General features: G+C 32.5%; 1 protein-coding gene across 2 annotated transcripts in view; it reads right to left on the bottom strand.

The window, feature by feature from the left end:
* Positions 1-27,696, bottom strand: part of LOC118180815 (protein ECT2-like) — a 115,072-nt gene that overhangs the window by 28,773 nt on the left and 58,603 nt on the right. For both annotated transcript variants that reach the window (XM_035349872.2, XM_035349873.2), the window contains exons 12-17: positions 26,270-26,415; positions 19,187-19,375; positions 18,996-19,106; positions 13,426-13,522; positions 8,258-8,339; positions 7,343-7,421 (exon numbers count right to left, since the gene is read on the bottom strand). In XM_035349872.2, coding sequence (XP_035205763.1) covers positions 7,343-7,421; positions 8,258-8,339; positions 13,426-13,522; positions 18,996-19,106; positions 19,187-19,375; positions 26,270-26,415 — 704 coding nt within the window. The remainder of the gene's footprint in view (positions 1-7,342; positions 7,422-8,257; positions 8,340-13,425; positions 13,523-18,995; positions 19,107-19,186; positions 19,376-26,269; positions 26,416-27,696) is intronic.

The following is a 27,696-nucleotide window of genomic DNA, read 5'->3' as shown; positions in this document are numbered from 1 at the left end:
ACAAGGTGCCCACATAATGAAACTTTAGGTAACTTCATTATCAGGAAAGTCATGACTTATTTTAAGCTTATGGTCTTTAAATGTCAGTTTATGATATGTATTCAAATTTTCCATTTTAATACCTTTGCAGGTGTCTGCAGATGGTTTTCTTGTGACAACCACTAACAAACCCCTCTGTCTCATTAGGATTGCATTTCTATTGGATTCCAAGTCATCTAAGTGTACCCCTACATCTCCTAGAAGTTTGTTCCTTTAATTTAGAATCACCTTGTATACAGCACAAAGTCCAAGATCCAAAATCACCAGGGCTATGGCAATTCTGTATTTTAGATCATCAGTTTAAATCTAATAAGATAACATGTAATACTGAGTCTTCAGTTACTGTTAAAAATAGATAGAAAAATGCTAACAACCTACACACACTAGATGATGCCACAGCAGGTACACCAGTGTGTTTATACCAAATGTCACAGTTTAGGGATGGAAAAAATTTTAGGATTTAGAGGACCACCAAGAAAGCAAAAATTAGTGATGGTAGAAGTTTTAAAATTTAGGAGAGGCACTGGAACAGAAGAATTAAGGACCCACAACAACTACTCAATGGCCAAAAATGCAATTCTGACCAACATGAAACAGTGTACTGTTATTGGAACAATGCAACTCCCTAGTTTAGATGTTTGAAAGTGACACGTAGGTATCTTAATTAGTGCGAAGAAAAATTGCTTTCGCAGCACACCTAGATATTCCTAAATATTGCAAGTTGTTTTGGGGGGAAGGTTATTTTGCTGGTATTCTGGAGGTCCAGGGAGGTATTAAATGTCCAGATTTGTTGTTTTGTTTTGTAATAAGTTACTTCTATTTTTATTTTTAGTACTCCAATTTTACTTTAAATATATCTTTAAATTTAATGGGTTATTAAAGAAGTTTAAAAGGTTTACACATGGAACATTCAAACTTTCTATAAAGTTAAAATTTTTCATAGCTTGAACATACAATTTACTATATGCATTTACGAATTTAAATTCAATAGCTACAATTCATGAGGCATTTTAAACGCAAGTATTCATTCAGTAGAAAAAGATACAAGTATGCAAAAAGAAAAAGTGAATGTCCTTTGTAAGAATTTGAATTAGTATAGACTTATTAAAGACAAAGCATGAAATAATTATCAATCTAGCTCCATCCCACTCATAAGAGCATACAGAAGACTTGACTATGAAAGTCTAAGCTCATCTTCCTCTCCTGCCAACCCCTCAAAAGAACTTTTAGACAATAGATTACAAATTCCCACTGAATTTCAACTTTAAATTGTTGGCTACTTTTCCCAATTTTCCATGACGAAATAAAAAAGCACCCTCTCTCAGCATATAGAACTTCTATCAAATTAAGTGCAAGTAACTGGCAATTTTATACATTTACTACAAAACATAATAAAATAACTAAAAAACAGATAAAAAAATTAGCCTCATAGGGAAGCAAACAACAGATATAAATACAAGATATATACATCTAAACCAGTGGTTGCCAAACTTATAAAGCTTGAGCTACTGTACCTTTTTAAATTCTACTGTGAGCTACCCAAAAGAACTACCAAATTCTTATTTAAAAAATCCCACATTTGTTCATTGCTTATAAATGCAAATTTCTAGTAAATTTTAAATCAATTTTAATTAAACTGTATATAAAAAAATTAAATTGTAATTGAATTTCAAATGTAAAAGAAACTGAAGTGTAGTTAGTATCAAATGTTATAACATACTTTTTTATCAGACTGATTAACATTAATGAGGAAGATGGAACTCTTTGTTATCAACAAGTTTTTAATGTTGGGAGAGTAGGTAGTGGCTGCAATTCAAATACAGTTGTCCAAGTGTTCATCAGCAAGTCTGTTCCTGTACTTATTTTTAATAAATTTCATACTGGGTAAAGATATTTCACACAGGTATATAGAGCTGAATATTGCCTTCACTTTGAGACAAACCTGGACCAAAATTGTGCATTTTTCTTAAGGAATAAGAGGCCAAATAGTTTCATAGCTTGAAGAAAGCAATTTTACAGATAAATCATTTTGAAAATCAATCAGTTCCAAGTCCACTGCAGCAGTGTCTTCTTGTCAGTGTCAGCTCAGTATAGACATCAAGGTTAGGCAAACAAAGATGTCCCCGAACTGAAGATAGTTAACGCAATTTACCAAAGACATCGTAGCCACATTTTAGTTAAAAACATAAGCACATTTTAAGAAAAAAATAAGCACCTGTCTAATTACATTATACACAACTGCATAACCTTAAAAGAAAAATTAGACTTGTAATTTAAAATATGAGAAATGCAGTATTTATTAAGAGAGAATGAGCATTACCTCAGCCACGGAAAACAATAACTTTTTTATTTATTTATTTTTTAATTTTAAATAAAAGTTCAATTTACAGAACTAGTTTGCAATGAGAGAAAAAAACTATGCAGAACTAAACTATATTACAAGATTTAATGATGAAATTTTAGTTAAAAATAAAGAAAATAAATAATAATAATAAGCCATATTTATTGTATTCGCTTGGCACTTAATAATAAATACAATTTATTTTTCCACTCATATTAATATTTAAATAATTTAACTTAAATCAAAATTCTGAACATTCTCTAAATTTTTATTGTATAACAGTTTGCCCTTAACAGATATTGCAAGCAAAGTAATTTAAGTAAAAAAGAGGAACATTTCTGAAATCAGAAGATGGGAAATTTCTTCATGCAGTCATCCTTTAACAGTAAAAGTTTAACTAACCTGCATACTCAAAAACTGTCGAATATTTCGGAGAGTCGAGCTAACTGGGAAAAGAGGAGTGGGAAGGGGTTGATTGTAGCCGTTCTTTGGATTTTTCGGCTAAATAGTAAAACTCTTTTAAGTGTTCATAAATTGACTCACTGAACATCAAAATTAATTACATCTGCAAAATATCGCAAACGTTATTGCACAATACGTGCGTTGTAATTCTTCCTTACGTGACATTTCACAATCGCAATCAACAGCTGCCGGTATTCGGAGAATAAAGAACTAAATAAAGGAAAAGAAAGAGACTTACTAATCTGGGGGATTTTCCATTCTAATTTTGAACAGACTACGTTAAATTTCCTGAATAGAATCATTCTTCGCTTGGGTTGGTAGACTGCAGAACTTTTAATCCTATTCAATCCAGATTGGAAAGTGACAAAAAAAAATCCATTGCTTGTTTTGCGGCGACCTGTAATGGTTTCAATATTCGCGATTTTGCGGATAAAGGGGAGAACCTCCTAACCTCCGTACTGTATAATGTATTGCGGAAAAAAAATGAAATTATTTTGACTATTCGATTACTTTCCCTTTAAACTATTCCGAATATTATTTCTTAGAAAGCTAATTTCTATTAAAACACACCCATTTCTGGAAGTTTATCTATACTTCAGCAGTTACTGCAACTATATTATTATAAATATTCATACATATGCTCATAATATAAGTATAACGATCATAATAAACGCGAATATGAACTGACCACACGGAAGAGAATTTAAATTATTAAAATCTTGATAGAAATTCAAAACGTGTGTAGTATTTTTTGGTGAGAGGAAAAGAATACCAAATGTACCGGAATTTTCTACCGCTTTAGCAATTCTTTGACTAATAGAACAACGTACACCACCTGTCTGTACTCTCACCCGCACCAAACGGAAAGGGGGAAAAGCTATTTCCAGGTGTATGATTCACCATCTGATGTTCCATCTAAGGAAGAAAAGTTGCTTATTTAGTTTCAGCTTTGGCGCGGAGAAAAATGCACATTCATTTAAAAAAAATAAATAAGTAAGTAAGGGCTTTAAAGAAAAAGTAAGCACCTACAAGAGCCTTTATATTTTATTTTCATATATAAGGATATATAAGCACTTGTAAGGACCACTACGAACCCTGGCTACTAGCACCTCGTGGTAGACGGTTTGGCGATCACTGATCTAAACCATTCAAAACAGGGATTTAACTATTTTTTCAAAAGAAATTTAAAATAAAACATCATTCATAACAAATATCAGCTCATATGATGTTTCAAAATAAACAGCTGAGAATTACCTATTTTTAAAAGATTATTATCTGTAATTGATTTCAACATATAGCTTCAAATTTAATGACTGTTAAGCTGTATTGTTTGTTTTCTAAGGGCAATTCCAATTTTAACACTAGAAGCACCGTTGGGGTCATTTTGACCTTTTTTCCAATTTTCCGTGTTTTTTTTTAACATACAGCTGAGCTTCGAAGCTGATATTTTTTTACTTTTTCTAAAATGTTTCCAAGTATACTATGCCAATTTTTCATATTTCTACGTTAATTATTTAAATAAATAATCGCAGATATACCTAAAACAGCCAACTGATGTCATTTTGACCCTCATAAGGAAAACGACATATTTTTAAGCGAATGTCCTTTTTCGAATTCCCGATGCCACGTTTTCGTTTCCTGCGCATTGGGAAACACGAAGCTCTTATCACGATGACTCAGGGGAGAAAAATAAAATCCAGAACGGAGCATATTCTCTCTCCATTACAATGCCGAGAGGAAGAGGATTGAGTACACAAGAGTGCCTTGCCTTCCTTGAACAACTGGAATCAGATATAAGTGGTGATGATAGCAGTGATGAAGATTTTAACGTTGATGTGAACTTACAGAATGCGTCGCTCTCTGAAAGCAGTGATAGTGATGTCGAGGACAATTCTGGAAATGTGATCCCTATGCGGGAAGCCGGAAGCTCCCGTGAACGCGGACGTGGTCGTGGTCAAGAACGAGGCAACAACGTTGCTGGCAGCAGTAATGAGAATTATACCTCATCCAGCGGTATTCTCTGGACCCCTATGAACCTTAGCAGCACCGCTTCCACTTCAGGTCGCACGCCTGCTCGAAATATTGTAACCACTGCAAGTAGACCAACGTCGTTTGCTCGTCATAATATAGGAACAAATCCTGCTTCAGCGTGGCGTTTGATGGTGAGTGAATCAATGGTGAAACACATTCAATCATGTACAGTTGCTGAGGCACGACGCCAACTTAGAGATGATAGTAACTAGCATGTTACTCTGGAAGAACTTGATGCCTTTTTTGCCCTCCTGTTTGCCCGTGGAGCACTAGGCCATTCAAAACTTTGTGTAGATGATTTGTGGAACAAGAATTGGGGACCACCTGTGTTCAAAGAAACAATGTCACGCAATCGGTTCCGTGAAATAATGCAGTATCTCAGATTCGATGTCCGAAGCACCAGAGCTGATCGTCTCGCCACTAACAAATTTGCTCTTGCTTTTGAAACCTGATACAAGCTAATGGAAAATTGCTATTTTATGCTATAATCCTGGAACAGAAATAACCATTGATGAACAATTGTTGCCTTGTAAATCAAGATGTAGATTTATCCAGTACATGGCGAATAAACCGGACAAGTTTGGCATCAAATTCTGGCTAGCAACTGATGTAAAATCCTTTTGAATGGTTATCCTTATCTGGGCAAGGATGAAGAACAACCAACTAATTTACAACTTGAGGAAAGTGTAGTTCTCAAATTACTGCAACCACATCCAAACTCAATGTCAAACTGACAATTTTTTTACTTCTGTGAACTATCTGTGAAAAAAACCACAATTGTCGGGACGATGCGTCTGAATAAGCGAGAATTACCCCCTATTGCTCGTGACACTTCTTCGGCACGATAATCATCTTTTGCACTGAAAAATGGAGACAAAACACTCGCAATATATAGGTGTAAGAGCAAAAAGAATGTCATGATTCTGAGCACGATGCACAGTAACGTGTTTGTTGACGACAGCATAAAGAAAAAAAACCAAACACTGTCACTTACTACAACAGTACAAAATGTGTGTTGATGTCACAGATCATATACTGAAGAAATATAATACAAGTAGTGGAAGTCGCAGGTGGCCTGTACATGTTTTTTACAACATCCTTGACATTCCTGCACTCAATGCTTGGATTATATTCAAAGAATCCTTGGGCACCTCTATTTCCCATTGAGAATTTATTCTTGCACTCGTGGAAGAACTACAAGTTGGTGCACTACGTAACAAATGCCCCCCAATTGCTCAAATACAGACACTTAAACGAAAGAAATGTGCATTTCAAAGTTGCAAGGGACAAAACAAGACTGTTGTCAGCTGTGAGGGATGCCAGAAACCAATTCGTGGTAAATGTGTTGCTGTCACTGTCAAGCATTCATATTGTATCACCTGCGGTAATGTATAACAAACTTTGGAAAACATTGTGTGTTTATTCCCAATTTATGTATTTTTGTAATTTTTTTGCATATGTTCTATTTTCCACTTTTTGCATTTGTATCTTTTTTTTTTTGGTTTTTCATAGATTTTGTTTTTGTAATCTTACATTGAAAGATATTGTGGGCTAATTTGCACTAATTGCACGAAAAGAAAATTAAAGTATAAAATTAAATAAAAACCTCTAAAAACTCTTTTATGTGGTCATTTCAGCATCATTTTAATCATTTACTGTGTTTCTACTTACATTTCTTATGAGGGTCAAATTGACCCCCAATGGCAGTTTTCGGTTAGTCTGAAATTCGGTTAATCTAGTGTTAATGAGAAAAGTGACAGAACAGCTACATTCCTGAAGAGAAAAATGAGCAACATTTGCCTTACAGGCGCACACAAGAGATAAGGTTGATAAAACTATTTCATATACGAGCTGAGTCAAGGGGAAAAATAATAACCATTTCATTCGTTTTCTTTTAAAGACAGGCAATTTCCAGAGGTTACTTGTTATAACATGAACTTTTACAATTTAAGATAATTGATTTAGATTTTTTAACTTCAGCTTCTTCTGCCCCTTCTCAAAAAAAAAAAAAAAAAGTTCGAGATTTTTTGCGACTTTTTGCAAGATTTATATTTTTACAGATTTCCTTCAGTTTCCAACATTCAAGGGGTTTTACAATGGGTATGAACTTTGAATTGTGATTATACAGAAAAATAACTCAAAGGTTATTCTGACATGGAAAAGCTTTGAGCTGTTTTTCTGTATGGAAAAGCAGATGAAGTCTATCTGCCTAAGCAAAAAGATGCCTCTATGTGGACTTTCTAATAAAAACTTACATTCATATTACACATGAGGAAAAACATACATGCAGCGAGCATATTCACCTGAGATCAAAACTGGGTCAAATTACCAATATTGGAGGCAAGATGAGCACATAATTTGGAAACTGATATCAGCATTTTAGTTTAAACTTTTCCTTGAAAATTAATTTTAAAAAATTAAATAAGCATAATAATGTTATGAAATTCATTAAGTCTAAAAATGTCTTACTGGGCAGTTTTCTATGTCGTTAACAATATCAAACATCTCCACTTGACCTTCAGTTTTACGTTTATCTTCATTAATATGCCTGAAATAGAAGTATCATTTACTTTACATATATTATCATTACCATACTATATATTTAACACCTAATATAGCTGAATCACTGATTAAAAATAAAAGGCTTGGGATAAAAGATACCAAAATTATACTAGGAAAAGAATGGTAATTTTATTTTTTAATTTGCTTATACATATATTTCATTTGAACCAATTAGCAATCATTGGGATTATTTCTTTTAAAAATTCTTTCTTTAAATCTAAAAAGTTGTTTGCTTCCCTACCAGGCTAAAGTCCACACGGCCTCCTACTATGTATCCCCTTTGGGAAAGGGGTTAATGAAGATTATGATTTTGCAGAAACAGAAATGTTTTTCACAACTGCGGAAACAAGAATCGCATAAAAAGGAAGACACCACTGAATGCTGTAACCAAACGGGGCTGCTATCAACTGTACAGAGCGCTCATACGTTTATTCTCATGTTGTTACCGAATCTTATTGAGAGAAAATTTCTCCTTGATGGCTAGAATTATATCGACAGAGCATCGCGATCAGAAAGTCTTGAACTCTTCCCTCTTTATTTTTAAAGCTACACTTTTCCATTAAAATTTCCTTCCATGCCCTCATATTGTTCCTAAAATTCTCACTATTCTCCTTAGTGGAGCTTTAATCATTTAATCTTCTTTCCTTGGTCTGCTGAAAAAAAAAAAGAGGTACCTGTCATCCCTTAGAATAGTACATTATACGTATAATCAGCGCTTAAACTCAGACGGAGATTGGCTGAGCTTCTCCTTAGCTCCTAAGTGGAAATTAACTTTTTTTTTAAGATAATTATAAGATGTAATAAAAAAAAAAAAGAACTTGCATCATAACATCTTTTAGAGCTTGAATAGCTTTTTCCAGAGCTTCATGATCTGCACTGCTTTTACTTGTATGCTTCAAAATATCTGCAAGAGAAAGAATTCATAACTCAAAGTTTTCAGCTAAAACTTATCTTCACAAGATCTTCTCAATATATTAATTAAATTAGTAATGTATGAACTTCAACAATAAATAATTTAAAAAGTGAAAATATATATTATGATGTTTCTGACATTCAGCTGGTATTAATTAACCTTTTAAATGCTGTCATCTTTAATAGCTCTTAAATGCTGAGAATAAGAACTTAAAAATGCAGTAACAGCTGACTGATTAACACCTGACTTTGCGGCATGGTGTGCCCAGTCTGCCCAGCACAACTAAAAATGTCCTTCTGTACACACAGAAAAATTGAATGAAAAAGGATTTGAAGGTTACTACAGGTTACTCTGAACCTTCCTTATTTATAGTAGATGGAAGCTCAACACAAACCAGTCCATATATTTTAGCCATGTTTAGTTTTTTAAGAACCTCATTTTCAAAGAAATCTTCCAGATTTTTTTTTTTTTTTAAGGGTATAAAAGGAATTGTTTGAAAGGAAATTTCTATGTTATTTTTTTGGCTGTATGCTAATCTCCTTATTCTATATTAGTTTTAAATTTTTACCTTGAAACCTTGCCTAAAATCGAATGGCGAACCGAGGTGTTCCCAGACTGGTCTCACTGCAAGTCTAGGTCACTGAGAGGCAGCTGTATCTTTGTTTCTCTGCAGCTCATCGGTCAGCTCATTAACATAGAAAGGTGGGTCCACATCTGTGTTTCATTCCCTGATTTTCTTTTTCTTCTTTTTTTGGAGGGAGGAGGGGGATGTTTGGTTATCAACTAAGAAATTGTTAGGGTGATTTTCTGAAGGTCAGGGATAATTTTACCAGTTAGCTGTTTGGTTTTTTCACTAGAGCAATTCTCTTTTGCTTTGGTTCAAAGAAGTTTTCTTAGCGCTACGTTTAATAGTTTTGAGTTGTAGACATTTATATTTTTATTTTATAGTTTAAAATTTCAAATTGTAAATATAATATTAATTAAAAATAAAAAAAATAAACTATTTTCAAAACGGATCTCAGAGGGCTGACCATTTCTAAAGCACTGAAAGTGGTACACGAATTTCTTTCAGATAGTGAATCTGATACGGATCCCAGCACATATGCAAAACATGCAATATTGGATAGTGCTTTTTTAAAGGTGATGTCACTTTCTTCGAAAAGTACAACGATGAAAAAATAGACTAAAGTGTAAATATGAAATGTAAATATCATATACCCAAGTTTTTTTTTTTTTGTTTCCATTCATAAGCATGCAATCATCACATAACCAAAAATGAGCTTTTTAGGGGGTGTAGAGTAGCATATCTCCCTGGGCACACCCTGGGTAATGCTAAATCTGCTATGGTATTCAGAATCTAGGGTTTTTTAATCATAGTCATCTCATGCTTAAAAGAGTAAGAGACGTTGTAATCATCTCTTACTCTTTTACACGCTTCCCAGCAATGCTCATTTCAGCCCTCTTTTTGAAACTATTCAATCAGTGTGCCTGCTCCGGCCACATCCACAGAATTAAAATAAGTGCTATCTTTACAAAATTTTACTTGTGTACCCCTCAAGGCCTAATTAAACTGCCTACTTTTTTTAATCAAAATTTCAACTTTAAAAGGTAACATGCCAGAAAGGGTTAAAGAATAAAAATTATTTGATGCACAATAAGTGTTTAACATTATGAAACCATGAAACAAATTTTTAATCCATCACATAACCTCAGAAAAATGTTACTAATATAATTAATTATATATTTAAAAAAAACTTCCTTAATAATGTTAAAAAATGGGACTAGTAAAGACTAATGATATGAAAAAATTGAAATTGCTGAGTTATTAAGAATAAAAATAATTACCACATATTTCTGTTAGCTAAAAAATTTTTGGTGATCATGCAGAATATGACGTACTGCTTTTAAAAATATGCATAACTTATAGAAGGTAAAAAATAATTTTAAGGCAAACTTCATTTTAATGATCCAAGCACCCTTTTCTGAGCATTAGCTTTGAACCAATCTAATCCAAGCCTTTGGATAATAATACTAATTAGATATACAGAATGGTTATTCAAGGTAGTCTCATTAAAAGTAAATTCTGAAAATGATTCATTTTTTAAACCACTAATTTATGTTACAAGGTATTCCATCCGGCGAGGGCATATTTTTTCCAGATTTCTGCTTCAAAATATCCTAATGGCTCTACAGAAGCATCTGAACTAAAAGTTCATGGATGATAATTCATCACCATCAGGATTAGGCGATTGGGTCCCCTAATATTTTTTCCAGATTTCTGCTTCAAAATATCCTAATGGCTCTACAGAAGCATCTGAACTAAAAGTTCATGGATGATAATTCATCACCATCAGGATTAGGCGATTGGGTCCCCTAATCCCCAGTCGCCCTTTAACCCATTCAGTACGGGCGTGTCATATTTGCATCAGCAGCAAACATTACCTCACGGCCGGGTGTGTCATATTTGAATCGCCATTTAATTCACTCTATGGCCAGTCGTACCACATTTGACTTTTTAGATAGAACATTTAATATTTTTTTATTGCCGCTAGATGTAGCTGTATGTCTGTTATAGTGAAACATATCGAAAGTTAAGTATGTTTACCTTCATTCCTACGCAATGTTTTTTGCTTTTGTTATTTCATTTGGGAATGAGAGCGAGATTCATGGGTGGATGTTGAGCAATGTAATGTCTCTTTAGCTGCGTCATTTGATATAAAAAAATGCATGTGTTCCCCCTGCATTGAGGTATTTTTCATTTTTATTTTTGTGATATAGTAGGATAGATGTTCTATCATTAGAGTTTTTTTATTACTCGTAGATTTTTCCTTTTTTTATTACTTTTAGATTTTTCCAGCATCGAGATTAATATTTTGTATCGTCAGCGAAACTCATTTTTTTAATGGCAAACGAAAGCAGTACTTGAACTTAGAATATACACAAATGCTAATTCGTTAAGTGCTGAATAATGTAATGGCTCTTACTGAGTCATTTTATATAAACAAATGAACATGTTCTCGATGGTCTGGAATACTTTTTACTTTAATTTATTAATTTTTCTAATTTTTATTTTTTATCTCGTTATAGTGGAGTAGATGTTCTATCATTAGAAACTTTTATTATTCTTTGAGTTTTACGGCATTGAGACAAATACTGTGTATCGCTCAGCAAAAGGTGATTTTTTTTTTTTTTTTTTTTTAATTTTTTGAATGACAACACGACAGCACTATCTGACTGTAGAACAACATACATAAATGCTAAATGAGTCAAATTTGCTGAGTAAAATAGCAGCAGATATTCTATTCCTGTGACATATGCAACATTGGGCTTTACGTACACCCATGTTTCGAAGAATATCATACACTGTCTCTTTTTTGAAATACTGCTTCCTTTTCGTTGCTTGTACGTTGAATTTTATGAAAGACAATTTTAATATCTTTTAATTTTAATTATGTGTTGTGTTAAATAAAATCTGCAATTGTTTGGATACTTTTCCATATATATTTATTTGTGGGATAAGGGGAAAATTATATTATTCTAGAATGAGTATTTTATAAAATTTTTAAGGAAAATATAATAATAAAGCTTTAAAATTAATTCTGACAACTATCCGAATGTTCTCATAATGTACTAAAAATTGGAACAATTGGATGAAAAATTTAATTTATACGAATTTTTCTGATAATTTGATGATTTGATTGAATATTTGAATTTGTTTCCAAAGTTAGGCTTAGCAGCGCGAATTGTCTGTCCCCACAAGACGACGCATCCGGTTAACGCGCCATCCAAAGACAATGCTTCGGTAACAGAGATTCCTATCATGAACGGGTTAAAAGGGGGAGTATATGAGGTATTTCCTCCCTTCCAGCATGCCCTTGTGGTGTAATGGTAGTACACTCAGTGCATATTCAAGATGTCCAGGCTCGAGTCTCAGCAAGGGCATTACTCCTTTTTTATATCTCCTGTTTCAAAATAGCCTAATGACTCTGCAGTGTTTTTAACAAATACTTTTGAAAAATAGCAGCTGTTTCAAACTCAATTCAGTTCTGCAGCCAACTAGCTAAAAGTGGTAGCATCCTAAATCATTGCCAAATGTTTAGCATATTTTTTCTGATGAAATTTAGGAGTCACATCAAATTCAAGATGATTCACAAACAATCTAATAAAAATTATACATTAAATGATTAAAAAATACTTTTATTTAATCCTAATATATAATAATCAAACTTTTCATTATAGATATCCGATTCAGAAACAGGTTGTAGATGAATGTAAAGATACCAACCTTGCAGAAAGGAGGAAATGTTAATCTCCCAGCAGGACAGGTGGTAAAGACAATTTGATTGCATTGGACAACAGTAAGGTAGGGAAATAAAAATTTTAGAATTCAGAGGAGCAAAAGTTACAGATGCCAAAATATTTAGAATTTAGGAAAATCACAGGGCAGGAGCATTTAGCGATGGGAAAATTTTTAGATTTTAGGCAGGTATGCTTCAGCAGAATTTAGGATTTGCAGAGACTGCAGCAGGCTGCAAATGCATAGTGCCAGGCCTGCAACCCTCAAAGGCCAAATGTGTGATCCTGGCTAACATCAAAACAACACCAATCCGTGTATTGCTATTGCCCGTGATGCGACTGCCTAGCTAATGGGGGCTCGGAAATGACATGCAAGAATCTCAGTTAATTAGGAAGAAAATCCCATTCACAGCTTTTCGTTGAGTATTATACTCTCCATACTAGATTTTATAAGAGGGGGATGATTTTAATTATTGATTTATTTTTTGTCCAAAGATTTAGATGTTAAATCAATGTAGATACTGGAAGTCCAGATTTCAGAATTCATAGTGTATTAGACAGCTTATAAAAATATACATTTTCGAGGTGCTTATACAGCTGCACCTACGTCTGGCCCATTTGTTAAAAAAACAGTTATGCAAATGTTATTTTTATTTGACCAGGTTATTTCATATTCAAATGAAGTTCTTAAGAATGTCAAATGTCATTTTGAGTAGCTGTTTCTAATTGCTTTTAACTGAAAAATAAACAATCAAAATTTTCATGTTTCAAAAGAACTTACCATTTAGAAGTAATATAACACTTGGTAACCTTTGCACTGGCCTAATTAGGAGTTCTTGTAAAGTTTGTCTCCCACATTCTGGCTTGCTTTGACAGCGCTGAAAGTAAAGGATCTGTGTTCAAATACAACTCATACACAGAAGTCTTGTTTTAAAAAATTAGATATATATAAAATTACTTTTCACTGATTGTAATTTTAAAGTTTAATTTAGAAATTTGTTCTAACTTTAAAGAAGACAAGTTTAAAAACATTTAAAAAACAGATTGTGAACCTACTTTACAAATAGATGTTAAATTCAAAAATTCAATTTTATTGTTTTAAAGAAAAGATTAGTGTTGGATTTTTATAATTAAAGCATTATTTTCACCCACTGGATTTAGTGTCATTGTGCCCCAACTAGCTGCTAGCAATTTCACACTTTGTAATGAAACCAATACTTTAACATGAAGCAATATATTTTCAAGTACTAAAATGTTTGTAACTACAGAACTTAAATAATCGTTTAACACACACTTCTTTTCTCAAAAGATAACATTTCTCAAAAACTAATTTAAACAATTTTTTATTTGCTATAATTTACAAAATTTAAAAGTAATAATGTTTATGAAATTTAACACGTTGACTGCCCAACACAAGATAACTCAAATTAGTGTTCTTTTTCAGGACGCCGAATATGAGTTATCTCGTTGTTTCTTGACTTGCCACTTTTGCACCACTACGAGTTAGTCCATAGTTTATAAGTGCAAATATGAATGGATGGCCTCCTGGAAGAAAATAAACAATCAAGTTTGGCATATACAAACAGAAATTTTATTGAAAATGAACCAAAAATATACATTCAATGTTTATTCATTAGTTAAAAAAAAAAAAAAAGAATATATTTATTATTTGTGATAAATTTTAAACAGTCTTCAACACAAAGAGCTGGCTTCTCGGAATAATACGATTAAATTGATTTGGTTTCTCAGACCAGTATCCGAAAAGTCCCATGGTAATCAACGTGTTAAATTGTAAAAATCCACTTGACAAAAAAAAAAAAAAAGGGGGGGGGCATTAATATAATGAAATTTATATGGAATTATTAAAACTTAAGATCCTGCACAAAAATAATACAAAACCTACAACTTTTCATTAATCATTCATTATCATTTCATTCCAAAGCACTAAACTCTAGACAGAAAAAGGATTCCAAATTTTATTCACTCAAAGCTCTTTTTTCAATTGAATAAAATTTTATAGCTCTTCCTTGTCGATTTGAGCAAACTATTTGCTGAAATCCGTCATGCATTAACCCCTTCGCGCCGACTGTCACGTCTACGTGCCAACAACGAACAAACTCACCTACCAGCCGACACGCAGGCATGACAGAGCATTTTCCCGTTTACTACCTACTGTCACGTATTTGTGCCAACGTCCTGGAACGTTTTTCAAACCATAATTTCTGCCACAAGATGGCACTGTATGTCCATATGGTTTCAGATACATGTACATTAGACCTACTCGAAATGAGAGAAGCATGACTCACATACACGTGTTTTTGATTATATAAACAAACGGGAACTAAATGTTTCCGAACAGCGTGATTTATGACGTCTCTTTAAATCGCACTTTATTCGCACGTGGTAGTTGTTTATTGTAAGTAGAAGTTTTATATGCGCTAAAGCATTGAGTATTTCGGTTTACAGTTCAGTTTTTAGAAAATTATATCTTGTTAGATGTGAATTGTTTCTGTTCTTACCGTTGCAATGTCGAAGCGTCGAAAATGTTTAACAGAGCATGAAATAAGAGACTGATAAGAAAACGAGACGACAATGCTTCGTTTGTTCACATTCCCGAAAAAATCCTCCAAAACGGCAAATGAGTTATTATGAGTTCAAGGAATGTAATGTAGGACTGTGTGTAGATCCCTGTTTTCAAATTTTTCATACGAAAAGAGAATTTTATTTTAAGTAATATATTTAGTTTTCAGATGTATAATGTTAAAAGTCATAAAATGGTGAGTAATTAAAATAAAATGTGTAAAATATGCATTTAAACAAGAAATAAGGTAATTAAAGTATATATATAAAAATATCTATAAAGCATAAGCCATTTAAATACTCTATAGAGCATCATTAAACAATGCGTTGATACTTCGGAAATTTCATGGATTTAGGCTTAGTAGCAAAAAAGCCCCCGGCCCTGGAGAGACGCTCGCGGAAGACACTGCCGGCCTCCGCGATAAGGGCGCGTTTTGCGCTACCCGGCTCGAAAGGGTTAATAGTAAAATCTAAGGGTTAACAAATATTTAATAAAAAAAAAAATTAAACAAAATATGTTTATGTAACCAAAAACTAAATTTTATAGAAAAAATTAACAACTTTAATATACTTTTTACTGTACATAAGCTCCAAAAAGCATAAAATATTATTTAAATATTAAAGTAAATCACAAATTAGGAATACAAAAAGAAGTTATAGTCATAATCAAAATCATAATGATCAAAATAATAACTGGTTAATTAACAAATGAAGCAAGAACAAGTGGTACTGAACCCTTTTTTACCCATGCACATCTTCTCTGTAATAGATCATTCTTCTTTCTCAATCGCAAAAAAAAAAAAAAAAAAAAAAATCACAATTACTGCATTGGTTTTACATTTCGCGGTCCCACTATTCAAGTACTTTTTACTAGAAATGGGGATAAGAGAAGGCAACAAAGGCACGAGACATCACAATCTGATATAGGAGTTGAAAACCAGTTCATGAATAGAGGGAAAAGAATGAAACTTAGAAGGAAAAATAAATATTTTCCCCCTCCCCGCATCTGAACAGAACGCTGTGTTAAGTTAAAAGGTGAAGCAGAAATAACCGATATAAAATATTGTGAAAAGCCTTCTCATAAAAAGATAAAATTCAAATCTTAAAAGAATTTGACAGAAAACAGATTTTGACGAAAGTTGAGTTAGAAAAGAAACTGGATATTCCTGTGAAAACACTAAAAATTGTTTTTTATGATAGGAAAAAAAAGTTACAGAAAGAGCAGAAGTCTGTAGACAGTCCACTTCAAAGAAATGACATATTCAAGATGAAACCTTTCCTGAATTGGATTACTCAATTACGGCAAAGCACACAAGGGCTATTTGCCTGAAGGGAGGGATGCTTGGAGGACTTTCTAAGGGAAACTGGCTCGTATACACGTTACATATGGGGAAAACCACAAAAAAGCCAGCCCGTTCGCGGGATTTGAACCTCGGACCAAACTACCAGTGTTCACCATCTTTACCACTCGGCCACTGGTGGGCCTGAAACTTTTCCTGAGGCAAAGCCATTTTGCTAAAATTTTCCGTTCAGTGTTGTGCATCCAGTAGTCCACTGAATGGCTCCATGTTAATAAAAAAGTAAAAAGAAATATCCCTTTGACTAAATGTGAAGGAAGCTTGCTTTTCAACTGGATGGCTGCCCAAATTTAAACTGCATCATGAAATCTCATGTTGTATCATAAATGGAGAATCAAAAGGTGTTCTTGCTGAGCTGATGGAAGATTGTTTAAGACTTTATCCACCAAAACAGATGATTATTATTTAAAAATCATTTTTAATGTTGGTGAAACTGCTCTTATATTTTACTTTATGCCTGCAAGAGCCGTAGCTTTCAAAAGTGACCAGTGCTATGGAGTTAAGCAAAATAAAGAACGTCTCACTGTTTTACTTTTTACAAATCAGGTTTCTTACACAATTCTGCATGTGGAAATTAAGTACTTTTTTAGGTCCATCAATTAAAAAAAAAATTTAGGACCTATCAAGCAAATAGCAACTGAACAAACTAAAACAATTATGTACACAAAACTTTGCACTTGTAATAAAACTTTTATAATTTGTAAGAATAAAATAAATTTGCGAGATATATTATTATTTAATAATATTAATTTAATTTTAATATAATATTTCATTAAATTATAAAATTTCTTGAAACATATACCCCAACCACTTTCTTTTCAAAATGCTACCTAATACATTGGCATCCTCAGAAATTTCTTTGTGTGTAATAATACAAGTGAAAAAACGTTTTAGCCATTTGCCTGATTATCCCGAGTTATCTTGGGTTCGTATATATTGCAGTTAATTATTATCCTGGGAAAACTCGAAGCAGAGTTTGTTAGTACAATTTGTTTTACGATGGTTTTACTTGGCCTTGAGGAAATGAAAGGAAATATTCAGCTTTGATTGGCAGTTTGCCAAGTTTTGTTGGTTGCACGGTTCTTTTGGCAGGACTGGTTACATGTTTCCCTATTGTATAGCATACATTGGCTTGTGGATTAGTAATATATAAAGAAGGATACTTGCATTAAAAAAGTAAAATAATGGATATGATGCAAGACAGCGAAAGCAATGATTTTTCAGATAGTAATCATGAAGAGGTGGGGAAAAAAAATTAAAAAGAAAAAAATCAAATCCAACAGCACAGTGTACTCTGTGCTTCCGTAGAAGGGATTCCAGCGGTAAGTCAGCAAGAAAAGAGACCAGATACCAGAGCACAGATCGCTCGTTTGGCGACATGCATAGAAGGATGGAAAACCTTCTGGAATGAATTCCTACTGGTTCAGCACAGAATGTTCTCGAACACAAGCCAAAAGCTATGCAAACCCTGCTGGTATGTAGCCAGTCAGTTAGTCCGTGCGGAGTCCATGGAGTAGATAGTCAGCGAGTGCCTAATCTAGGGCCGAGTTGGTCATCGAGTGCACCGAAAGAGTTTCTTAGTGTATCGCAGTTAGTGCATCATCAAGACAGTGCGTTTAGCTCCGGGAACGACGAAACTGAGGAATCGGGAGCTGTACTCCAGTGTATCATCAAGTGCATCGCAAGTTGTAGCATGGAGAGTCAAGAGAGTGTGTGAAGTTCCAAGAACGACCGAGCAGAGTCAGGAGCTGTACTCTGGTGCTTTTCCGTGAAGCTGTCTTCACCATTATAGCCCGATTGCCTAAAGGCTGTGTCGCTGATTTTTACAACATGTTTATGGTAGTTCTTCGATGACTGTAAAAAAACGTGATTTTGGAGCTGTCCTGAGAATACTAGCCAATAAAGTGTGGTTTGATACTTCCTCAAGAAGTGCCGTTGTTATTCACTCCAAATCGCACAAACCCGTACGAACATACGTAGGACAAAAAAACATAAACTAATAGTGAAATTACGAAGTCACCATTTGCAAGTATTGACCCATTAGAAAGTTCATGTAATGCTGAAATGGAAGAAGCTGATGTACACTGGGCAAAAAAAGGGGGCAGTTGTATATCTCCCGTTTTACTGGGAGGATTGAAAAAATTCAACTTCCGTTTTTCATGTCTCGAAAGCGCGACTTAGGATATGTGTTAGATTTATATATAGTATTGTTCTAATATAGGTATTTTGACATAAAATCGGACTTTTTTTATATAACATACCAATATATGATTATAGAATGTTGTATCATCCCAAATTTGTAATTTATTAAAAATTTATAAAATGGACATTTCTACACAGAATTTAATTATTAAACAAGTCATTTGAAATATTAGCTGAAGTAAGCTGTTCTCAATGAAAGAATATTATTTACCTTTAAAAATGCATGAAATCTTGGCTTTGTTGAATCACAGTTGGCTAAAACAACTTTTGTTTTTTCAAAGAAATTGACGAATGGAGGGTATGCTTTCATAAATTCTGGTGCCTATTAACAAAGACTTAAAATAAACAGAGAAGAATTATTAAATAAATTACATATATAAGTAATGGATTAAAAAAACTTACATGGGATAAAATTAGATTGCCAATGCTATGGTCCTCACTCCAGTTGTTGATTATGTTTGCTAATTCATTTCTGATTTGTTGATGAATCTCATAAATGGGAAGTAAATTACCAAATATGATTTTTATTTCTGCTGGGGCAAGTAATGGACCACCAATTTGTTCAGGATGCTCCAATGGTTCCTTGAAAACCTGAAAATAAATATTAATGTTTAAAATTATAAAATTTTTTAATTATTTTGCACTTATAATGCAAAAAATAGTTCTAATTTAAATGTGCAGTAACTGAAAGGAATGTAACATACTGACATAGAACTTTCAGCAATTTTTAAAAAGAAATTCAGACTTCAACAATGAAGGGAAAATATTCCAATAATTTTGGTACACAATTCTTTGTTAAGAAACTTTGAATAAATTGAGCAATTTTTTAATAGAAATTATGAATTAAGCTTATCTTCCTTAACTATTTCTAGTCAAGCAATTTTAGATTAATCTTAATCTTGCATACATTTTCACTTAAGATTACTTTTAAATTCAATCACCTACATCTGTGTTCCTCACATTTTTTTAAGGCATGAATGTCTTTTATGAATTAGAATGTTCTGTAGACTACCTTACTCTTGTTCCCTTGGACAGCAATTTTTTTAGCATATGTATATTTACACTTTTTAATATACAATAAAAATTCATTTAATTTCCTATTAGTATTAATTAAATTAACAAAAGAGAATTTATATGCCAAGGCTATTAGAATATGAATAATCTTTTTCTTATAAACTAAAAATTAAACTTTGGAATTCGCATTAAAATGGAAGAACCTGCCAATTCTTGCATACTTGTTGTATGTTGGAATGTGTGTGGGTAAGAAGCACCACAGTCACAGTGCTTTAAATCCCTCTTTTGTTGCTAAGACTAGAATGGAAAATCCTAGGTAAACAGTAACAAACTTCATAAAATGTCAACCTTAGTGGGAGAGGAAGTGATAAATGATTGCCATGTGCAATTTCCAGTCTCTGATATTTTTGGCTCTGCTGTGGTAAAAAACAGAGTTAACTCGAATTTTATTTTGAAAATTTAACAGGATCACAAAGGGAACCTAATCTAAATCTAACAGAACCAACTTCAAGGATCACATGTGGTTTGCAGACCACAGACTGAGAAGCACTGACCTAAATTACAACAAAGTTTAAAATGTGTACTGTGAAAACTTATCATTAATATTAATCATGACATTATTAATCATATTAATCATGACAGCAGAAGGAGAAGCTCATAGATGAATAGCAACTTCCACAATTTCAGTTATCCAGTACATAATTAGAAAAAAATGCTTTGCTCCTTTAATTCTTTAAAGAAATTTTCATTTCTTAAAGCTTCAACTAATATTTCTAAATTTTTACATACTTGCCAACCTATGACACTAAAAAATCAGGAGATTTTTTTAAGAAATCAGGAGATTTTTCACAAAATGATAGAAATATAGTTTTTAATAATGAAGTAACTTTAAATAGTTACTAATTCTTAAATGCAAGCAACACAAAAATAACTTGCACATAAAAAACATTTTTATTACTTGCATCGTTTAAGAAAACAAAAAGACACTTTAAATCAGTTTTCGTACAAATCTTATGAACAGTGGCAGATTTCTGCTTAGCTAAACTTCGAGTAATCAGAAAATGTTTCGTGTGTTGAGCAATTTTTATTATTTTGAGATAAATTTGTATCAGCTTTATGCTTATATTTTGCAGTATTATTTTGAGAATTGCCAGTTGAATTGCTGAATGGTGCAGAAATTACTTCATTTTTCTCAAACCTATTTTTAACAATGGAAGTAGTAACTACACATCCATTTACTTTAGGTATTTCATAACTTTCAATACAGCCTTTTATCTTAACTCTCGAAGCATTTACTTCTTTAAAAAATGCAAGAAGGTTCCATTGATCGAGGATTCTAGATAAGCATTTCTTTAAAGACAGCCAGACACATGTTTCAAAACTTTTCTCATTTCAGTATTATGCAGCTGTTGGAACTGTTTCAATTTTTCCTTCCTTTTAGAACTCCTTTCAAGAAAATAATAAATATCAACAATGTGTTCATCCACATTTATTGGTAAAGAAGCTGCCCCTTTTTTAGCTGCTAAATTTAAAAGGTGACAGGTGCACCTCATAATCTGCAAATCTGAATTCGCCTTTCTTAAGATGCCTGCAACACTAGTCTTCAAGCCTACCATTAGTGGTGCATTATCGGCACCAAGTGCTAAGCAATTATCCAGAGGAACTGCATTTTATTTTAAAGTTTTAATAATTAGGTGTGCTATATTAAAGCCTGTCGAATGTCCTCCTAAAGTGAGGACAGAAAGTAAACTGCACTCAATTTCTGAAGACTCTGGATTTAAAAAAAAAAAAAAAAAAGAAACAACAATTAGATACAGTTTTGAATCAGTATTATTGCTTCCATCCGTAGAGAGGCAGAACATTTTAACGCAATCAATAACTGAAGATTTATTTTTCAAACCCATTTCTTTAACAGTTGCACATGTTTTGGTCCTTGCAATCGAGTATTTTTAGTGATTTCACTATTGGGAAACATTTTTCTAAATAAAGCTGCAGCGTGATCCTATGCATTCAGTGGCAGGTTGTGCTCCAGTAAAAAGGCAGAGAATAGACATTCTGCATTAATAACTTTTTGGTCCTTTGTTTCCGAAGAAAAATTTAATTTTTTGATTTTTTTCAAAACAACTCACGTTGTTCTTGTGTTTTTGTGTACACACATGATTGAGAACGTTCTACCATGCAAAATCGAAAAATCACGACGACAGACGGTACACATCGCAAATTTATTACATTTTCTTGAGGAAATAATGGAAGGAAAGTCAACTGTGTAATATTTTTGAAACGAACAGGAGTATTTCACCTTTCTCGCAGACATAACAAAAGATGATAATTTCTAAAACTATTTCCCGAAGGCACGTGTACTCACACAACTCAAAACAAGATGAACGAAATAACTAAAGAACGTCCAACTAACAGCCTTGAGCTTGCTTTGTGCTCATTGGCTAATATATGCCAGATGACACGCAGTGGAGCTCGATGCCCATTGGAGAGCGATGTTTCTGGATATGTATGCTCTCACTCACAAAACAGAAATTCTCATCTGATTCGCAAGGTTTTGTTTTACAGGGTTCGTACACATTTCCTTACATGAAAATTAAGGACTTTTAAGGACCATCAAAGAAAAAATTAAGGACCTATCAGGGGGGGAAACCAAATAGAATAAAGCAATTATCCATTTAAGAAACTAACAGAAGTGTGTATTATGCACTATTATTAAATTCATTAAATTCCATTTAATACTTAACATAAAACAATTTTGAAAACTAAACTAACTCCCTACAAGTTATGAAGTAGATACCATTAAATTAAGAACATAATTTCTTGAAAAACTTGTATGTGTGTATTTCACACTAATAACAGCCACAGATATTTTAGAGATTTGCATGATTATTATTTAACTTATTTGATATTTATTTAAACACAGTCAACTACTATTATAATTGCAATGTAAGAATATTTTGCAGATTAAAATAACAGATTTGTAAACATACAATTTATTTCTTTGGTTTTTTGAAAAATACTAGAATAATAAACTATGCAATAAAAGATGCAAATATTTATGCTTTTTTAAAATCTGAAATTTTTTCAGATATTTTAACATCTAATTTATTTATGTCTATTTCTTTTTCTTTAACTATTCTTCTAAGTTCATTTGTTTTGATAAACAAATCAATGTTCCTGCTGGTCTTGGCTTCACCTGCTAAAAGCATCTATCGAAGCTGCTGCTGATCTTATTTCTTTATTAATTTTGATATTAAGAATACCTCCAGAAAATTTTATGTAATCAAATACTGTGCATTGAGAAATGTATGATGAGTCACTTAAATTTTCAATTTCAACTGCTTTATTTACAGAGAAGCCCCTTTCCACAAAGGCCTGTCCATGTGACAAGATAAGAATCACTTTCACCATTTTCCATAGTTTTAGAATAGTGAAAATCATGAAAATAAGAAGTGAGAAATGCGTCGAGAAAGATTTTGAGAATCAAAAGTAGAAAATTCATGTAAATTTGTCTATGTCTAGAAGCTCTCCAAACTGCAGCAGAATTTCACATCACAATTACCTTGTAAAACACGTTTATTCTGCATTAACACAGTTAGAACTATTTTCATTTTGTTCTGGACTTTTAGCCATCAACAGTGGGTCTATACAAGATGCATTTCGAATAAGAAAATAATTTATTGGACATATCGCCATTAAGTTTTGTACCATTGTTAAGACACATTGTTGACCTTCTTGTTTCAATGCAAAACTTCAAGCTTGTGAAATGTCCTTCTTGCGGCATTTATCATTCATTAACTGCTCAGCAATGAATCCCAAATAAACTTTACTTTTATCATTATAATAATTTGGATCATTAAAATTAAATTTATAAAGATTTTCTGCTTGAGTTGTTTTTGAATATTCTAGTTTTAAAATTTTAAAGCGCTAAAAGCAATCATTTACAAGTTTTAAGATATCTTCAGCAAAAAAGGGAATAAGTGGTTTATCGCTTTGATAATATTCAAAGAAAGGCAATAATATTTTCAGCAGAGAGAGAGAAGAAAATTTAATTTTATAAAAAATGTTTTATCCTTAGTTGCCTCCAAAATATTTGAGAAGGATTTCAATGAATTTTTTTAAACTGCCCCTTTTCAACTTTTTTAACATATAGTAGCAAGTCATCCCATATTTCAATGGCTCTTTCAACTGCTGGGACATTTTGCAACCATCAGTAAAAGCAGAACTTCACAGCAGAAAATTTTAATTAAAACATTATTTCTTTATCTATCAGATGATGGATCAAAGATAAAAATTCTGGAATAATTGGTTTTATTGTTAAACAAAAATGTATGAATTTTTCTTAGGCATTATATTTTAACTCTTAAAAAAATGTACTATCTCGATAAAAGATTGCGACATCGCAAAATATTCTAGGCAAGCATTCCTGCAGAGATTCCGTTACATCGCTAAAATTGCTATAAGAATGCTATATTGGCAATACCATGAACACGTTTTCTCCGTGTAGCAACCATTCCGCTTATCGGTCATTTTCTTTTAATTTATTAATCTTCCGTTTCTTTTATTTTTTCTTTATCATTTCAACACTGACTTTTTATTCAGGATTTAGCTTCTATTTTAATTTCTAGTTATAAATAGGTGAAATTAGCTTAATAACAAAAAATAATTTCAATCATTATCAGAATGAAATTTTATATCGACCAACTATTTGGATAACTGATGCGATATTAAAATTCAATAACATTCTTCTGAAAGCAGTATTTCTTTTATAAAAATACTTAATAAAATTCTAATAGACGGTGCAACCTTGGTGCAATTTTGAAAATTATCGCCAACACCAAAATGACCCGTTTAACTACTCATCGTTTATGTCCCGTTTACTGCTCATCATAAAGTTGCCAAAAGTAGCCAAATCCCTTATGCAACGGATACCTTGTGCATAGGATTAAACCAAATACTTAATTGTCTATTGAAGCTTCAAAACGTATTTCCGAACTTCACTTTTTTTCGGCTAGCATTACCGAATTTGCCCTTGGCGACCTAAAATCGAAATGGAGCCAATAGATTTCCCGCGAAATTGATAACAGACCCTCTGCAGAAATAAACTCATAATCCCGATATCCCATACATATATGTGCAAAGGAGAATAAACTCCGTAGAAGGTGATCAAAAATTAATTTATGGCTTAATTCACACAAACAAAGAAATTAAGGTAAGCAAAACCATGTAAAAACAAATTGAAATGATAAAACGAAACTTAACTTAAATGTGAATTTTCAGCGCTGACTCTCCCATTCTAGAAATTTCAATTTGTTTCAGACAAAGACCACATTTCGCTTTATAAGGATTGTCATCCATCAATATCCAGTCTTTGTAGTCAGCTTGATGAAGCCACAGTTTATTGAATATGCACTTTCCAGGCATCTCGTTCCTATTGGCGTCGGAGGGGTTGTGGCCTTCCAGGTTGGGATTGTTCTAATTTTGGCAAATATTTTCAGAATCCCCCCCCCCCCTTTTTTTTTTTTTCCTCGAGCACCTTTATCATCACTTTCGCCTCTTAAAGAACTTCCGGCTTCACGCTTTCATCACAATCTGCATAAATTTATGGATAACACCTGTTTCGAAAGAATGGGTGAATAGCCAATCAGACACCAGATACTTTCGTCCTAGGGTAGCTACCAATTGTTTTTTTATCGTTTGCAATGCAAATCCGCCAACAGATTGGTTAAGAGGTGTGTAATTTTAATTCCATATTCATGAAAAATCGCATTTCACACTTATAATGGCAATCATTAGAAATGATAAGAAATGTCAAATGAGAAAAATTAAGGACCATTTATTCATTTTGACCAAAATTAAGGACTTTTAAGGACCGTACGAACCCTGTTTTAGATATGATCTAGAGAAAATTCAATTGCTTTCAGACATCCAAAATCACTTTTTTTTTTTTTTGTGTGTGTGTGTGTGTGTGTGTGTTCATATAACGAAGTATTAAGCCAAGTTCCATAAAAATCGTGAGAAATTTTAAGAATAAGAAAAAGTCGGGAGAAATATATTGTAAATCGGGTTGGCGGGAGATTGGTCGAAAATCGGGAGTCACCCACCTAAATCGGGAGAGTTGGCAACTCTGTTTTTACATTCAGAGCAGTACTGATTTCCACAGAAAATTTACTACAGTTGAATTTGTTCAAGAAGAATTAATAAAAACTGTCTTATGGAATTTACTTAGCAAAACCATGTCTGAGTATGTAATTAATTATCACATTAAAATAGTCACTAATAATGAAAGATTGAATTTGAGTTGAAATGTAAAGTACGAAAATATTTTAATTATTCAATGCTGAATAAGCTGTTTTATAGATATATTTTAGTAACCAATTTATTCATATAACGCGTATTTAATAAATAAAGATTTACAAACAGAATATGAGAAAAATTAAAATCTGAACTATTTCAGTCAAAAGAAATTACCGTTATGATCGTATTCAATATTCCCACATAATTGCTCTCTGTTTGATATAACTCAAAGCAAACCTGCTGCCTTGCAGTAAGTGTACGCATATCTAGTGGTGGGCTTTTTATCAAAGCTTTATCAAAACTGGCATCAGCTGATATATCTGCAAAAGAAACAATTTCGTGCTTAAATATAGAAATGCCTTCATTAACCTTTTAAATACCTCACTATGTATTAGTATTGTCTCATTAAAATTACATTAAAACACAACTATAAGAACCATAGGAAAATAAATTTCTGAAAAAAATGTTTGTCATCGATTCTCAGCCTGTTCCCATTGGAAAACATTGATATACATGATATATTTTTTAACATGTTTCTTCAATTGTAGTAAATTAGCATTAAAACTTGGCTTATACTCACAAATTTTAAATAGTTCTGATTAAAGTTTTAAATTTATTGTAGAAATAAATATATTAAGCATTGAAATACCTTTAAAATATAAAGTTATTTTTAAACATACTTATAAATGAAAATAGGGAAATTTTTAAAAAAAAATTGAAACAGTTTTTATATATGAATACAAAATAGTTCTAAAATTTTAAGATTTATTAGAAAATGACATATGTTAAACTTCAGTCATCTATAAAGCATACAGTTCTTTATCAATATACTTATAAAAGAAATTAGGAATAAAAAAGTACAAAAGCCGATAAAAATATAGGAAGAAAATGATTTACAAAGACCTAAAAAAATGAACACTAACAATCTTGCAAAATATTTGCAGACTTTTTTTTAACATTTAAATTCTGTTCATTTTCATGGTACTAGGTAAAACATTTTTTCTGCAATCTGCTTTTCCACTCAAAGCACATTTTTCTAGTGCTTTTATGGCACACAATGCAACGTTCCTGAGAAGACTATGAAGTAATATGCATCAGATTTTCTTAAAACTTGTGACTGATGTGCAAGAGGTCCAGGAACACTATGAATTTTCAGTTTCATTCAAAGTAAATTTAAAATTACTTAATTATTAGGTTAATTCATTAGGCTTTTTGAAGCAAGAGATGTGAAAAATTTGCAGTGCCCTTGCAGAGACTCAAACCCTTGACCTCTTGAATATGCCCGAGTGTGCTTACCATTACACAAAGAAGGCATGCTGGGAAGAGGGAGAAAATACCTTATAATTTGCCTTCAAAAGTTGAAATGGGACGGTATTCGAGCTGTGTTCTTATGTGCATATGTATGCAGAATCCATTCAGCAACAACTGCCATGATCAGCATATTGTTGAATATATTCCAGTACCATTTTATTTTAAAACAGAAGCCAATAAGTCTCAAGAAGTCGATCTAGTGAACATATACTTACTATTCCTTCAATTACACATCTTTATAAAATATGACTCAGTTCTTTTCTCCTGTACTCGGCAAGGCGTTTTAAATT

The sequence above is a fragment of the Stegodyphus dumicola genome, chromosome 1, assembly GCF_044657685.1.
Source record: "Stegodyphus dumicola isolate Sdum_Otavi_A_Nest chromosome 1, ASM4465768v1".
Lineage (NCBI taxonomy): Eukaryota > Metazoa > Arthropoda > Arachnida > Araneae > Eresidae > Stegodyphus > Stegodyphus dumicola.
This window is presented reverse-complemented; position numbering and strand designations above follow the sequence as displayed.